Genomic DNA, 16,166 nt, shown 5'->3' with positions numbered 1-16,166 from the left:
GATATTGATACGCGAATCTCGCAAGATGGACCGATCCAAGTTTTGTTTCTGTGTCCGTCGATTAACTCGCGAATAATGATAGCCGATTGGCTCATTTGCTAGATCGCGACGTCCGCGGGTGCTCGTTCAGTCCTATTTTCCGCGAACGGCCCTCACTCTGGGATCATCGCAGTCTCCTTGATCTCTATGTACGGGAACACGCTGCAAACGTCGTTGGGCGCGATCTGCGAGCCAAGTGGGCAGTTCCATGCCTCAGCAAGGAGCTTGTCGTTCGACGCCGAGACGAATACGCGGATCCGACTCGGTAGGTCCTCGCTCTCATACAGGGAGACGTACGACGACGCGAGTGGCATCTTCGTGCAATACGTCTGGAATGGCAGAGATATAAAAATGTTAATCATCTGAGGCAACCCGACGATGGTCAAAGGTTTCGAGGAAATTAAGAATCGACCGTTATCATTGCAGATTTTCGGGCTTATCTGAATATGCATACAAAATGCCTCGAGGATCACACGATTCTCCAGCATGCTCCGAGAGAAATCATTCGCCTCATTAAATGAACTGCTGTTAATGTAAAACGAACTGTGAGAACAGTACCTGAGCGTAGGCGAGGTAGAATAATTGGTCGATGCGGAGTTGTATCCATGGTAGTCTCTTCGCATCTGACTTCGTAAGAGCCAAAGTATCATAGGCTAGTCTGAGTCCCATAATTTCAGACAACCGCTCGTTCAAGGTCAACCGCGGGATCTAGAATATTTACACATGTCGACATTTTGCGTCTACGAACGATTTAATAAATCAAGCGTTACGCAAAAGAAGCATCACGTTTGTTATGTTAAACCTTGAACAGAGTCTTTCTAACTGTCCCTTCTCCCGTTTTGTTATTGTATTTTACAACGAGGGAAATTATGCGTTATGGGACTAAGCATTCTTAAGCAGCTTACCCTAAAGGATACGGTTTGGTCAGTGAAGGGTAACGTCATGTTCATTGGTTCTTGGTACAGGTTCTCCTTTTGACAGTTGATGTAATCGTCGAAATGAGTGTTTGTGAGAGTGTTTCCAAACATCAGGGAATTCTGAGTATTCCTACTTTGGTCCCAATAGTGTATACCTGTTACAAAGAACGATTCGGATAATAGAAGATTTAAAAGATATTAGGAAAAAATGATCATTGTGATTTATTTTAATTTTTTTAATTTTTTCTTGAAATCAGTATTATGCAATTTTTTCAATTAGTTTAAATTTTAATATGAATTATATATAGTTGCATAGTAGATCTGAGAAATGATAAAGAAAAAGTTATTAATGATTTGTAAGATTTCTAGGTATTTATATTATTAGTACATTTACCATTTGTGTCAAAATGATGGGCGATTTGGTGAGCTATTAAATTCCCAAGCGTTGCCAGCAGAAGATAGTCAAAAGATGATTCATCGTTTATTAAGGACCAATCGATGATACCGTAAGGAATCACGATAAGGTTTAGGGGATAGATCACTCGGGCCTTGGACTGGAAAGGCGTGGCATAGTATGTCCAACTGCAATTTATGAAAGTAATATAAACGTAGATTTGAAAAGATTTTCCAAGTCGGAGAACTTATAAAGAAATTGAAAATTCTTAAAATTAAAAGATATAAAAATTTTGATCTAGATTTATTATTTATGTATAAATAAAACAATCTACTGAAATATATAAATATGTAGAGTTAAACACGCGTCTTTCTACGACAATTCTACGAATACTTTGTTTTAAGTTGGATTAATTAATTGGTCGCAAGGAATTAATTATTTGTATCTTATTTACATTTGTTTTGGGTCACCAACTTGTCTTCTCAATTCGGCGTACATTAGAGTTCTGTATCTTTTCAGCAGAATCATCGAAGTGTTAAAATAATCGTACAGGGTTATCTGAAATTCGATTGTCGATATGTATAGAGCATAATTGAAAAAATCAAGCAAGACACGGAATGATTTTTAATTACATGCCAATACAGAAGATGAATTCAAAATCCAAAATAAGAAAAAGATGGTACACGTTATATGAATGTGTAAATGTTATAAAAACCTCTGTGTTGTAAAATGTTTTACCTCTGATACATTATACTCGCTATATAGTAAGTCTCTGTTCTTGAAATAGGAAACAACTGGTAGTGCGAGCTCCAGACTGTTGATCTTTTTTAACAATTCTTCTCGTCCTTTCTCTTTCGCCCATTGCGCTTCTTGCATTTTTATTGATAACGTTTGTTTCAACTCGTTGAATATTTTTTCTATCTATTGAATGAAATAATAGCAAAAAAAAACACAAATAATTCGTAAATTTGAAAAATTGGGCATTTATTTACATTTAATATATCTATATTAAATTTTATTTATATATTTAAAATTACTTACCATACTATTCATTTGCCCTATTTCGTGATCGGCAAAAGATGATATATATAAACTGGACGCTTCCAACTTCAGAAGATAGGTAGCCACATGCAAACAATGATCCTTCACATTATCGCGCTTCGGCAAGACCAGCTGTGAAGAATTTCACTTTATCGTATCAATAAAAATAAAAATAATTTTTATTAATACAAAATACTATATAAAATTGTTAAAAACCAATTTCACATTATTCGCTAAATTGTAATGTACTTTATATACATTTGTTTTATATTTATTTCAGTTTACATACGTATTTTTATTTTATTATATTTGAAGGCGAAGTATCTTAACATGTAAATTACCTCACGATAAAGTCTGTGCGCATACAATCCCATTATCGCATTGTTAAGACCCATAGGATCCTTTTTAGCGTATACTTCTAATCTACGTAAACCTTTAGTCAACGCGGTATAGAAATAAACTTGAATACTCTCGCTAGTGTTCATGTCCAGTCCTGTTAACGAGGGAATTAATTGCGCCCAATTTACCTGCGAGAGAAAATTGAAGGGAAGAGTAAGAACTAAAATTGTAACACTCTAACTAAAAGATTGAAGTTAAATATTCGATTTCACAATTTTTTGTCTTTATGGAAAAATTACTAAAATTCCCTGCGTTGTCACTTACGAGATTACTGTTGCTCTGCAATTCCTCTAAACTGACTTTGCTATAATTGTTCATCAAGTATGCTTCCCGTATTTCACTTTTAGACGGAAAGTTCTGCGAAATTAATGCAAGATAGCATTTTATTGATGAATAAAAATAGTTATCAAAGGCTCTGTCATTTAATTACCGAAAAGTACTCTTGCATTATAATAGAATCAATCACGTCAACGGTTTTTTCTATGTACTCTGATTCATTCTGTTCTGAATAGCTGGCATTTAAGCCTTTAAAAACGTTAAGCTCTGTTAGCGCTTTCCTGATAGATCTCATAAACCCACTCGTATCGTTCTGTAAAAAAAAAATTATTCGCTTTTTCTTCTATACACGCTTTTCTATTAATCCATTTTATTAATTTTCTAATTTATATTTTATAATTGACAAATATTGTTTAAAAATTAACAAGTTTATAATTATCTACTAATTGTAGATAAAGAGAAAGAGCATTGACTAAATTAGAAATAAAAAACTAAAAAAGGATTTTATAAAAACAAAAGAAAAATTATTTTTTATTTCTTCGTATTAATAAAATTTAACTTTCCCTTAAAACAATTCGCGATAGTTTAAGCGATTTGTACCTTGCAGCTTTTATAATTATTGTACAAAATTTCGAGATCCACATATTGTCCTTTCATCTCGAATTTGTCCTCAGAACACGGATCTTCCGTATATTCCGCTTTGAAAGGACTCTCGTATGTGGTAGGACCTATCTTCAACGTGAAAATCTTTGGACGATATTCGTCCAATTCTGGCACGACGTCAAATAAAAGAGCGCTAAAGAGAAATAATCCTAATAATTTACAAATTTTATTTCAATAAACCTTCCTGAGAACTTACCTATGGTGTAACATTAATTGAGCGAATAATTTGGTGAAGTTCGTGTAATGATCAGACCACGTGGCAGGTATATAGAACTGTCCTATTTTTTTTAACGCGTCATTAGCTGCAACAGAATTGATTAACGGCCGACAATTTTATATAATTTTACTATGTTTACATTCACGTAAATCTTTATTCATTAAATACTACACGGCTTCAATTTACCCATTCTTGCTCTTTCACTAAACATCATATTTCTTTCGTATTGCACGCAGCTGTTGTAATATGTTGCAAAAGTCGAATGCACGTTCTCATGCTTCTCTTTTAACATCTGATCTAAAATTATTTAGAACAATTATTATCACAGAATGAGAAATGTAAACATATTCAATAATTAATCTCTGTAGCAAGTCAATCTTTTTCATCTTGGATCAAGATGAATGCTTCCTGGTTTGATTTGCATGCTATTTATTATTTATTAGTAATTATGCGTTATAATCTTACCGGCGATTCGTTGGTAATTCTTAGATCTCCGAACTAGATCTCCGTCCGTCAACTGTGGATTTGCTTCAAAACCACCGCAGGCATACTCGTAGAAATCGTCGCAAGGATCTGCCAAGTGATTCATGTAGGACAATATCTTGCTGGCGACATGCTTGCAGTGTCCTGTCTCGCAAACGCTCGTATTCTTATCAGGAAATGTGGTCCTTGTCGCCCTTGTGGTCCTTGTCGTAGTCGAGGGATTTTTTTCATTGTAACTTATTGAAACGGTTGTGCTGGTTGTATGGTTGTAAGAACTAGAAGTAGCAGTTGCGTTCGTATAATTGGACATGGAAGGTATGCTGTATTTCTCCATTTCATCAGAAGTCACGTTGTATTTCTCGGTAGTATAATTCTCTTCGTTCATAGTCGTTTCATTCATTACGTTTTCAGCTTCCTATAAAGTTAAATAATATCATAAATATTGATGTAAGTTTTGCAGATTTGAAAATATCTATATAAAAAATTTAATAGAAATTTATTTATAGAAAGAATTAACTTATATTATAATAGAAACAAATTAATGATGGACTTTCAATAATGAAACTAGCCTAATGAGGGTGAATAAAGGACATTGAGAATACAACGCAATTATTGGTGAGTGAGTTATCCAAATTACAATATTTAATTATGTATTGTTAATACTTTAACTTTATTGTTAATAATAATTAAATATTGTTATTTTGATAACTCACGCACCAATAACCGCGTTGTATTCTCAATGCCCTTTATTAACTCCACATTCGTTAATTAATACACGTTATATCAAATCAATTTCAATGCATTAGACTTTCATTACATTTTTAACTTCCGTTGTTGTTGATGAAAACTTCTCATCCATAAGTGGAGTATAATTTATTGTGGAAGAAGAACTCTCTCTCGTTACGATCTCATTAATTAACGTCGCATTGTACTCCGTGACTGTAGATTCTTCATAATTTAAATGTTTTGTTGTAGAATTTTCAGTATCTCTATCTTCTTCAGGGTCTGATTGAGTTGGCAACGTTGAAATAATATCACTCGTTACCTCGAATTGTGAATCCTCAGAATTATTCTTATTGGAGGGATATTTAGCACTTGCGTTTTCTTTAAGATCAATCTGATGAAAACTCGGCACTGTTGAAAATGTAATATCATCAATACCGATCCTTAATCTCTCATATTTTTTAGTAAAATTCTCGGAAGCGTTGTCTTCGAGACCATTTGACCGAGCTGACAATGTTGGAGTTATAATATTATTAGTTACAATGTCAACTTCTGATTTATTCAAATTGTAATATTCATCAGTAGAATCGCTCGTAGAATTCTTAACGAATTTTGAAGTCACCACATCTTTTATAATATCAACAATCGTAACGTATTTTAACGTAGTGGTGCTGATGGTTGGTCTACTCGGCGATGTTAAAGCTGCTTCTTTAACGATAACATCATCAGTCACAATATCATGCCGATCATGCGGCAATGTAGACAAGTCGATGCTTTCTTCTGTAGTTTCTATATCTTTTAGGATTTCCTTCGTGATGTAGTCCTCAGTATCTTCTTGAGCTATAGGAGCAGACGATGTTATTTCATCTACGCTCTTTTCGAAGTAACGCTCGAAATAACGAGAGCCTTTAACATTTCTTAGAATATTATCCTTAGAATAATCTATAGTAATGGCATCGTTATCTTCTATTGGTCTATTGGTTCTGTTATTGTCTATGATCGGTGTACTGTGTGTGGATGTAATTGTTGAAATTACTGTTTTTGGAGGTTTCAGAGTTCTTGAAAGAACTGCCCTTTCTGTCGTTGAAGTTCTTTGAGTTGTTGATGAATCTGTCATGATTGTTGCTTCCTTTGTGCGTTCTTGATGATGATGCTGTTTAAAATACCCAATAAAATTATTTAAAGGTAAATAAATTTATTAGCAATAAATATTAATAAGTAAATTTAAAAAGACACTCTTATGTAATATATAGAAGAGACATGTTGCAGGAAATATCTTATTAAATTTTTTTTTCTTTAAGAAATTTTCGGAAAATGTTTGCTAAGACAATTGAGCCAACAATTAAGAAAAAAATTGTGTGTAAAATTTGTAATGATTTCTGTGAAATTTTCTTAAATTTGTTAAATAAGTTGCTTCCTATTTTTTATATAATTTACTTATATATTTAGATTGTCTGAAGATATTTTACTCATAATACACCTGTGGCTCGTGTTCAATATATCGATCCTTGTATTCTTTTTGATTCCGCATCTTCCAGGGTACGCAGGCGAGGATAAGGATAAGGCATATGAAGAAGAAGATGAGTAGGGTGATGAGGCAGCTTCTGTACGACTGATCCCGTTGAGCGGCCTTGCCCTGCTCCCGATTGTTAATCTGATACGTTTTGCGGAGCGACATGGTTTCTTCAACACAGTTAACTCACAACTATATACGTTAATTTGAACGTAGCTAAGAAAGTCTCGATTCTACATTGTAATGAATATGCGACGTATTTTTGCTTCTAATCTTCCAAGATTGATTGCGGTTTTCACTGACCGCTTCCTTTCAAATATCACAAAAATTATCACAAGATAATAGCTTGCACACAACAGAATGCTTAGATTGACCCTAAACTAGTAGTAAATTCAACTTTCTTTTTCATTCAGTATAAAATATTCTACTTAGGTGTAATGTAAATATTAATTTAAAAAGTTTATAAATTTATTTAATTGAAATAACTAACGCATTGGAGTTGAAGGAGCACTGATCAAGTAGGATTTAAGCCTAAAGGAAAGAATCTTCAGGAATAATTATAATACAAACTTGGGCTATTTCATAAAATTGATATTCTTTCTTAAGTTATTTTACACCTTTCGCATTTGCGACTTCTGATCTAGATTTATTATTTTATAACAAATAAATTAAAAAGACGTCGCGCTGTCAAAATGTTTCGTTACAGCTCTGATATCGTGCGTATGCTTTGTAATTGTTAAAAAATGTAACGAACGAAAGTGTTCGAAAGGGTACTCGGAGTATAACTACAGCAGTGCCTATACAACGAGTTTTCTCATAGAAGAATCGAAATTAGCGACATCGAACATCTTCGATGTGCGCGCAAATGTATATATAAGTTACTTACGTCGATAGAGCATTTATAATACAATTATCACAGATATGTAAACTACAAAATACCGTACGCAAATATAAAATGCAACTTGCGCCTTCGCCGATGATCCCATTGCACGTGCTACGACGATTCGTCTACGTCCTAATTGATGTACAATTTAAATACGAATCAAAAATATATATATACGCGTATATGTATATAGGTATATATATTGTAAAACTCTACTCGCTCGCGTCGGGCGAATAGAACTCCATGTTGCGTTTTAAATCGTTCTCGAAGTCCATAACTGGCGAGTCGGAGCGCTCGTTTAATTCACCGCTGGCCGATTCGACTGCTTTCGAGATGGGAGGAACGTTCCCTATTTTTTTGCTGGATTCTTCGTTGAAATCGCCAGATTTAAATGTTTCGGAGGCGATCTGCAATGAGATTAAAGAATTTAGTATAATTAATATATACAGAGAAAAAGAAAGAAATCCCAGATTAAAAGGAAAAAATTTATATGCGAAATATATAAGTTCTTAAACAAGAAGATTACAAGCAGGAAGACTGAAATACGATCAAAATATCAAAGCAAAAAGGAAAAGTTTTATACTATATCATATATTGAGAAAGATACGAAAAGTGATTTAAGATGTAAATTACTTTTTTCTCTATCTCATCAGTCTTAAGCTTTTCTAATTTCTCTTTGTCGGCGAGCGGGATTGCAGTCTTTGATAACGTTTGTCTCTTTGGGGTGGGCTTCCTCGGCTTAAATGATCCGGATGCTTTTTTCGGTAGCTGCGAGCTCGTATGCTTCTTGGTCTCGTTCGATTGTTCGCAATTGTGAGTAACCAGCTGCTCCTTAGTCTTAAAAGCCTGCATAATGTTAATAGTCAGGTTAAAGAGTTACCCGAATAGCGTTCCGAGTGATTCGAGAATGAGACTCACATGAGAACAGATATCGCACTTAAGACTGTGCTTGTTCATCTCGTGATGCTTGAGCGCTTGCGCCCGGTGGAAGTTGCGATTGCAGTGGCTGCAACTGAACCGCTTGACGTTGCTGTGCGTCAGCAAGTGTCGTTTGAGTTTGTCTGGCCGTGAAAACTCACTCATGCAGCCCAGATAGTTGCGAAATGGGCACTTGAGCCTTTTTGTCAGATCGTGAATCAGCATGTGCCGGCCCAGTCGATCTTTCCGCTTGAATCTGGCTGGGCAATGCTGTAATTTTAAATATAAAATGCAAACATCAATTCCCAAATAAGCAATATGCAGTTATATCTCAGTTTATTTGCTTAATTGCGGAAATTGTTTTAGCATCTTAAACATACATTATTGCAATTATTCCTACTTACTGGACATGTAAAAGGCGTCTCCTCGCTGTGTATCAGCTTATGATTGGCCAGGTACTGCTCGGTTTTAAAAGCTTTGCCACAATCCTCGCAGGCGAATCTTGCTGATGCCGAATGAGTCTTGAGATGGCGGCGCAGAAATCTCTCAATGAGAAAGCTCTTGCCGCAGTGCAGGCACGCGTAATTGTGTGTGGTGGTTTCTTTATGGTGCTGCAATGCCTCCAGATTCGAGAACGATGATTTGCAAGTCGAGCAGCAGTAATACTTCTCCGTGGTCTTCTGCTTCTGGACGGAGTGGACGTACTGATGGTGACCAAGATCCGATAGGGTGCTGAATACTTCGCCGCACACGTGGCACCGGTATTCCGAGCACTTGTGGCTGCGCGTGTGCTCCAGAAACTCTTCCAGATCCGAAAACATCATGCTGCAGCTGCTCTGCACGCATTTGTACACTTTCAGCGCCAAATGCGAGACGATTAGGTGGCCTTTCAGAGCTTTATACGAGTCAAACGTCTCCTTACAGAATTGGCAATGGTATGTGCGGTCGATACTTCCATCCGGAGGTGCCTAAAAGTTTAGAAGAAAATAATGAAAATAAAATATAGTAAATAAAGTGAAAAGAAAGAATATAAAAATTAAGCAGTAAAAAATATAAAATTAAAATTTAATTTTTTTAAATGTTTCTTGTGCCTTAAAAATATGCAACTGTTTGTTATAATATTTCAAACGGTTAACTACAATATAGCAATAATAAAATACGATATAAAGCTTTTCTCTTAGAAAAGTTGTTATTCTAGCAAGAATGTAGTTTTATAAAAAAAAAGAAATTTTCTCCTTGTAAATATTCGAAAAAGAAAAAAGTAAATCTTACGTGGTAATTTTAATTAAAAATTTCTTACCTCTGGTGGTAACGAATGAATGGCGGTGCCGGGCCATACTTTGTGCGAGGACATGTGCTTCTTCACATTCGACTTCTGCGCGAATGCACGACCACACACCACGCATTGATAAGGCTTTTCTCCAGTGTGAGAACGTTCGTGTTGCTGCCAGTAGAATTTTTTTGCAAACTGCTTGTTGCAATAACCACACTTATACTGCAATGATGTAATCAGATATGTGTGTCTTAGTACAAAAGGTTTGTATTAATCTCGTGATTTATTTAGTAACTTATGAAAACCTGCATTTTAAAAAAATTACTTGAAAGCAAATTTGTATTATATTTTTTATTATTATAATTAAAGTAAGTAAAATTTCATAATCAAACAATTTAAAAACATTTATTACAATTTAATTTAACATTATACAATCGAATTTTATGGATCTTATGTTTCATTTTAGTTGGCAACAGAGAGTCGCTAACACAACAATACCTTTAAGTTCTGCGTTCGACTAATGCCATTTTCTGATTCACCGAGTGGATCTTGGAGGGATGTCTCGTTGTTCTCAAGAGAGGATTCGTTGTCCTCTAAAGGCGGCTCGTTTTCCGCCAGGGATGGCTCGTTGTCCGTCAACGAGGCGCAAGGTTGTTCAGACTGGCTGGAGGCGTCCTCCTGTGAGCTAATGTCGTTTTGTAGATGTATCGTCGGCACCTCGCTCGAGTCTTCCGTCGCCTCGATAGCAGCGTTACCGAAAGTGTCCAGGCTCTCTGTACTCAAGATAATCGGTACGCTGAACGTGGAGTCTGTCATGAAATAATTAGCAGCATCCTGGTCCACGCTGTAACAATTGAATCAGATTCATGAAAAATCGCATACATATTAAAGAATAAATTGTACAAAAGCAACAAATGACCTATATGTTCAAAATGGTACAAAATATTTAATTCAAATTTATTGTACTATGTAACGAATTATAATTACAATTATCAATGGTGATATACCTAAATAACATGTCTGCTTCTTCGAGAATAATAGGTTCTCCAAGCTGAAAGGTTTCCTGCGAATTGTACTGCGACTCATCTTGAGCGGCATCTTCCACGTGCATCACCTGACTCTCGTCGTTTGTTAAGAACTGAGTCAAATCCACTTGCTGTTGCGTCTTCTGGTGCGTCCTCTTATGGAGTACGAACATCTGAAGCGATGTAAACTGGCTCTTGCACTTGCCACATTGGAATATGTCTTCCTCATCTTGATCAATCGCTGGTGAAGAAATTAGTATTATATAACAAATGATATGTATAAAGAATAATTAGAAAATATATTAACTTATATCTATATTTCAGATCGAATAATATCTGTATTTATATGAATTTCTGTTTTTTCCGAGACAATTACAAACTAACAAGTTAAACTAAAGTTGGAATACATATCCTTTGATACTATGAAAAAATTGTCAAAGTTACATTTTTAAGAGAGAAGATCTTTTAATAAAACATAACATAATCAAATATCAATGCCAATGCTTAAAGAATAAATCTAAACCCAAAACAAAAATTATATAAACAAGTTTAAGATTTATTCTCCCAATTTATAATAAATTTTAAAGAAATATTCAAAGTATCTGTAGCAGTTTTACTACAGCAAATCTTAAAACTGTAATATATGTTAAAACATCAGGTCGCTTCGCAATACCCTAAATCTCATTGTGAAAGACGAGCACTTTTAATTAGATCTCTTAATTTATTGTAATTCAGAAAATAACATCTAAATAATCTATGTCCGTCTGACATTCTCTTCTTGTTTTAGACTCCAGATTCATCCTTTGAAGCATCAATATACGATATAAGATCGTTCTGTACATAATAAAATTATTATATAATAAAAAAAATATCTATTCTTTGCGTTTAAGAATATATACCTGACTGTTCGACTTCAGCTATCAAGGTTTGCGACTCCAGCAAGGATTGCACAGAGGAACCGTCCAGCGAGACATCTATAAAAGCATAACAAAGTTGAAATAATTAAACAATACCAAGTGTTAACTACAACATCTGGAGATGGTGGCAACGGAACGTTGCTGAGAGTGCAAAGCACAGGTCGCTGTATATAAAATGCATCGAGTCGACGGTCAAGTCAGTGACCCCTATTCTCTATACTCTTCAAACTTGCGTCTAAAGGGTCTAAAGATCCGCACGCTCTCGTGCCACCGGAGCATATTCGAAATCGTCGCCGAGAGGCGAGCTTGTCGAGGGAATGCAACAATCAGGAAGGAGACAACAACCCACCCCGAGGCCCGAAGGAACGGAGGCTCGGGGCGGGTTGTTGACGTTTCCGGGCTCGGGTAAACCCCGCCTATCTCACGGGCCAACGCGCGCTCTCACCTGTCAGAGCATCGAGGATAGACTGCGCCATGTTTCGCGATCAGCACGTCGTCATCGTAGCGGAGGCACCGGACTTCCTAACTCGCGCGGGTCGGCGGGATCCGCCGGGATGGGAACATGACGAGCACCGCTCTCGCGTCCCCGTCGCTGCCGAGACGGCGCCAGCGCACTGATCGATACCTAACCTCAAAGCGCGACATCGCGCGACGCGCGACGCCGCCACCGAGCGAGCGCTTCACGGCCGTCACGTCGCGTTCGACAGTCGTCGACTTGACACTTTTTTGTTTCAACGTTCGGCGATGTGATTCCAACGACGCGTCCTGTTGAATTACATTTAAATGTAACTCTTTCACCTTTTGTGAAAATAAATGTATCTTTCGAATGCAATCGAGGGTAAAAATATAAATATAAGGTGTTCGTTTATATGCCGAGTTTTATACAACTGCCAGGGAATTTTTGGGCTTGCAAACATCGATTGAACTAAAATATATATGGAGTTACATAATTGACATACATATAAATATGTTGTAATATTACATAATTACATGATCGGAATATTTGTTTAAAAGACGTCATAAAATTCCTTAGACGTTTTAAACAGGTTTCAAAAAGACGTAGTTTAGACGTTATTTTAAGACGTATTAAAATCGCCTTATTTAATAATTTTGAGACGTCCTCAATTTTTTATTTTATATACAAGATAAATTATTATTACACAAATATTATAATATATTTTTTTATTTTTAGATAAATGTAACATTTTGTTGTTTACGCACAGTTTTATACATATGTACATATTAATATAAAGTCAATATATTAATATTGACAAAATTAATGTCAATATATTAATATTAAATATAACAAATTTTAATATATTTTCAATTTTTTCTATTAAAGAAATACATTATTATTTACCTGGATTTTTTCAACTCTTTTATTTGAAAATGGAAGGATAGTCGACATGTGTTCAAAAACTTTGATCATAGGATACCATGCTATAAAATCTGTCTCCTGTGATAAATAACTCGTAAGGTCCCAGAATATAGAGGGATTGAGTTTGCCTGCTACCATAAAGTAAAATGCATCATCGATGATTTTAGCACGATTGAGAACATGCATTTTTATGTAATTTGGAGTTTTCAGATATACTGCAATCCCTAACCAGTTCTTGTCGTAATTGACGCGTTGTAATTGACGCTATAGTATAATGTCGTATATAATAAATAAATTTTAAAACAAGGCACATATATATTAACTGTTTACTCGCGGCAAATAAATTTAGCTAATTATTGATATCTCTTGATTGAGTTTATCAAGAAATATTTTCGAATCTTTATACTTTTCTTTTAAATTAAAGAACGTACATAAGAAAATCATACACATTAAAAAGAAAGCTGCAAATTAGATTATTAAATATAAGACTATTTTTTAATAATAAAGTAAAATATATAAAATAAAGTCAAGCAAGATATTTTATATAAACTTACATTAATTTAGTTATAAAAAATAAATAAATAATAATTACATTACATGTAAGAATTTGGGTTCAATTCAATGATAATAGAGAGTAGAATAGTTTTTCTTTGCACTATTTGATATTATCATAAACGAACATTATCCTGTGTTTAAATTGTTTAAAATATCACACATATAATGTGATATTTTATATTATAGAAATAGCAAATATAAAAATTTAATAAGATGTATATAAAGTAAAATCTTCATTATAGAATAAATGTTGTTACATATAACGTAGAATAAAGATAATTATTGTTTATCGATATAATATTCACCAGATTGTTGTAAATTGACAATTATCCAATTATCCACTTCAGGGTTACTATCAAACGTAGTAGCTGTAGGTGTTTTTGGATTACATCCTAGCCACAACGTGTCAGTAATTGACGTAGCGTTAAAATTGGAAACCGACTGTGTAGTATAGGTCAGAGGTATCCAGCTGCGATCCGTTTCATTGAAATTAGGCATCGATATTTTTACCCATCCACTATTATATAGTGTTGCAATTATTACAGGATAATTCTTTTGTTGTGTCCAACTATTCATTACTTCCTTTAGATCATGCGGCTCACGTATCACATTCTTTTCGTTTAAGGCAATTTGCATAGCGTCCCACAAATTGTCGAAAGTTGCCGAATTAAACTCACTAAGTTTATAAAATTTAAAGTTATTAAAATAATTAAACAAGTATAATAATAGAAGAGAAGAAAATTTTTTAGTCTTTGAAGAGGCTGCAAAAATCTTTGATAAGATTGATAAGAGGAAAAAAAGAAAAAGAAAGGAAAATGAGTGATTAGAAGATGCAGATATAACGCTTGGAGAAAAAACTTGAAAAACAAAGCGGAGAAATGGAGAAATGGAGAAATTGAGGAAGGGGATCAAATGGGAAGAAGAGAAAAATAGAAAGAGAAAAAACAAAACAGGGATGTTAGAGATTGGAGAAAAAGATTATGGTGGAGAAGAACGGAACATAAAACAAGAAAATCATTATGGATAACGGGATAAGCTTAGAAATATTAGTAATAAGAAAAGAATAATAAGAGAAAAAGTTAAAAAGAGAAGATAAGAAAAAAACGAAAAGACAAAGTTGAAGGTAGACAAATAGAGAATATAATAGAAGAAATGTTTAGTTAAAAAGATTAAAAGATAAAATAAAAGCAGAGGAAATAGAAAACAACTTAGTAGAAAAAAAAGAAATAAACAATAATATAATAATAGTCTGAATATACAAAGAATCTGTCAGCAATAAGAAAGAGAAAGTTTCTGTTTAAGAAATTGCAAATAAAAACTGTGTGTAAAATAATAAAAACAGAATCAGTCTGCTAAGAAGAGAAAAAAAGAGTATATGATAGCGAAATAAGAATATTGAAAGATAAATCGAAATATAAAAAGCAAAAGGAAAAAACATTTTATTAGGATTTTCAGTTATGCTTATTACATTTGATTCTATGTTGTACAGAATTATTATGTTACAATTTTTACTTACTGTTTGTCTAAATATATTTGGACACCCTTCTAAAATATGTCACGCGATAGTAAATGTTGCAACATGAGCAGTAAATAGGATGCTACAATTTATATTACACAGTAGTACATTAAATATATTTAAAATAAGTTTATTATATAACATATCCATAAATTCGTGATTACGTCTATCGTAGGCATAGACGTAAAGCAAGGCAGAGAAAACCGTATACATAACTATGACTACAATAGACGTAAGAGTCTATGTTTTGTTCTCTGCAGCCAAAAAAATTAATTTCAAGTTTGAATTGAACGTTTTTCAATCAGAAACAAAATTCTATCAAAACAAAATTAATATATTGGTAAATTGCAGATAATATTTATCATAATTCATACTCTTTTATTTTTTAATAATAAGCATCCAGAAATTTATGAACGATTATTTAATTATTTGTAGTCTTACCTTTAAAATGATGAGGCAAATACAAGAGTGAATTAATTTCAGAAGGGCTATCGACTTGGTCTTGAACTTCAGCAAAGTAAGAATTTAATTTAAAAGATTCGTACTGATTTTGAACTATAAATAAATCCATTATTTCGAAATGTACGAAAATCTAAAGATAAGAAAATTTGATATAATTCATAATATTCGGAAAAAATGCTTAAAGCTATATGTACTAACATGTACAAGTCGGTACTTGGTATAGCAAGAGTTTCAAAAATTTTGTTTATGGCTTCGTTATTTAGTTTAACCCTTTGTTGCATAGTTACTTACATATGAGAAACACCTGTCTTTTCTGCAGTTCTTTCGTGTTTTTACACATTCCATAATCAAACCAATGGGTTTGTGTAATACATTTGGTATCTTTATGTTCTTGAAACATATATTCTCAATTATAGAAAAAACCCATCTCAAGTATAAAATGTTAGTTATATAAGCCATAGTTAATTCTTTAAAAATTAATGGTCATATTGAATCTGTTATCTTGACTTTTTAAATTTCAAATTAACGATCCCAAAAACACCCATCTACTAAAATTCAGTAAAATATATTTAAA

General features: G+C 33.8%; 3 protein-coding genes across 3 annotated transcripts; all 3 read right to left on the bottom strand.

Moving 5' to 3' along the window:
* Positions 1–85: 85 nt before the first annotated feature.
* Positions 86–6,964, bottom strand: LOC112464114 (endothelin-converting enzyme 2-like). Its single transcript, XM_025030917.1, has 16 exons — positions 6,633–6,964; positions 5,247–6,305; positions 4,412–4,844; positions 4,133–4,243; positions 3,926–4,031; positions 3,667–3,862; positions 3,221–3,379; positions 3,055–3,147; positions 2,733–2,918; positions 2,392–2,523; positions 2,089–2,271; positions 1,805–1,908; positions 1,351–1,538; positions 945–1,111; positions 598–747; positions 86–368 (listed from the first exon to the last, which is right to left on the bottom strand). Exons 1-16 carry the CDS (start codon positions 6,828–6,830, stop codon positions 153–155), a joined length of 3,681 nt encoding a protein of 1,226 aa, XP_024886685.1. The 5' UTR covers positions 6,831–6,964; the 3' UTR covers positions 86–152.
* Positions 6,965–7,239: 275 nt separating this feature from the next.
* Positions 7,240–12,345, bottom strand: LOC112464116 (zinc finger protein 341-like). Its single transcript, XM_025030919.1, has 9 exons — positions 12,127–12,345; positions 11,664–11,738; positions 10,747–11,005; positions 10,238–10,583; positions 9,767–9,961; positions 8,871–9,434; positions 8,467–8,736; positions 8,182–8,394; positions 7,240–7,955 (listed from the first exon to the last, which is right to left on the bottom strand). Exons 1-9 carry the CDS (start codon positions 12,155–12,157, stop codon positions 7,761–7,763), a joined length of 2,148 nt encoding a protein of 715 aa, XP_024886687.1. The 5' UTR covers positions 12,158–12,345; the 3' UTR covers positions 7,240–7,760.
* Positions 12,346–12,546: 201 nt separating this feature from the next.
* LOC112464117 lies at positions 12,547–14,361 on the bottom strand. Its single transcript, XM_025030920.1, has 3 exons — positions 13,920–14,361; positions 13,042–13,190; positions 12,547–12,606 (listed from the first exon to the last, which is right to left on the bottom strand). The coding sequence occupies exons 1-3, from the start codon at positions 14,248–14,250 to the stop codon at positions 12,547–12,549; spliced, it is 540 nt and encodes a 179-aa protein (XP_024886688.1). The 5' UTR covers positions 14,251–14,361.
* Positions 14,362–16,166: the final 1,805 nt, after the last annotated feature.

Source organism: Temnothorax curvispinosus, unplaced genomic scaffold (genome assembly GCF_003070985.1).
Source record: "Temnothorax curvispinosus isolate PA1 unplaced genomic scaffold, ASM307098v1 QBEX01013926.1, whole genome shotgun sequence".
Taxonomy (NCBI): Eukaryota; Metazoa; Arthropoda; class Insecta; order Hymenoptera; family Formicidae; genus Temnothorax; species Temnothorax curvispinosus.
Note: the sequence above shows the minus strand (reverse complement) of the source record. Positions and strands in the feature narration are given on the sequence as shown.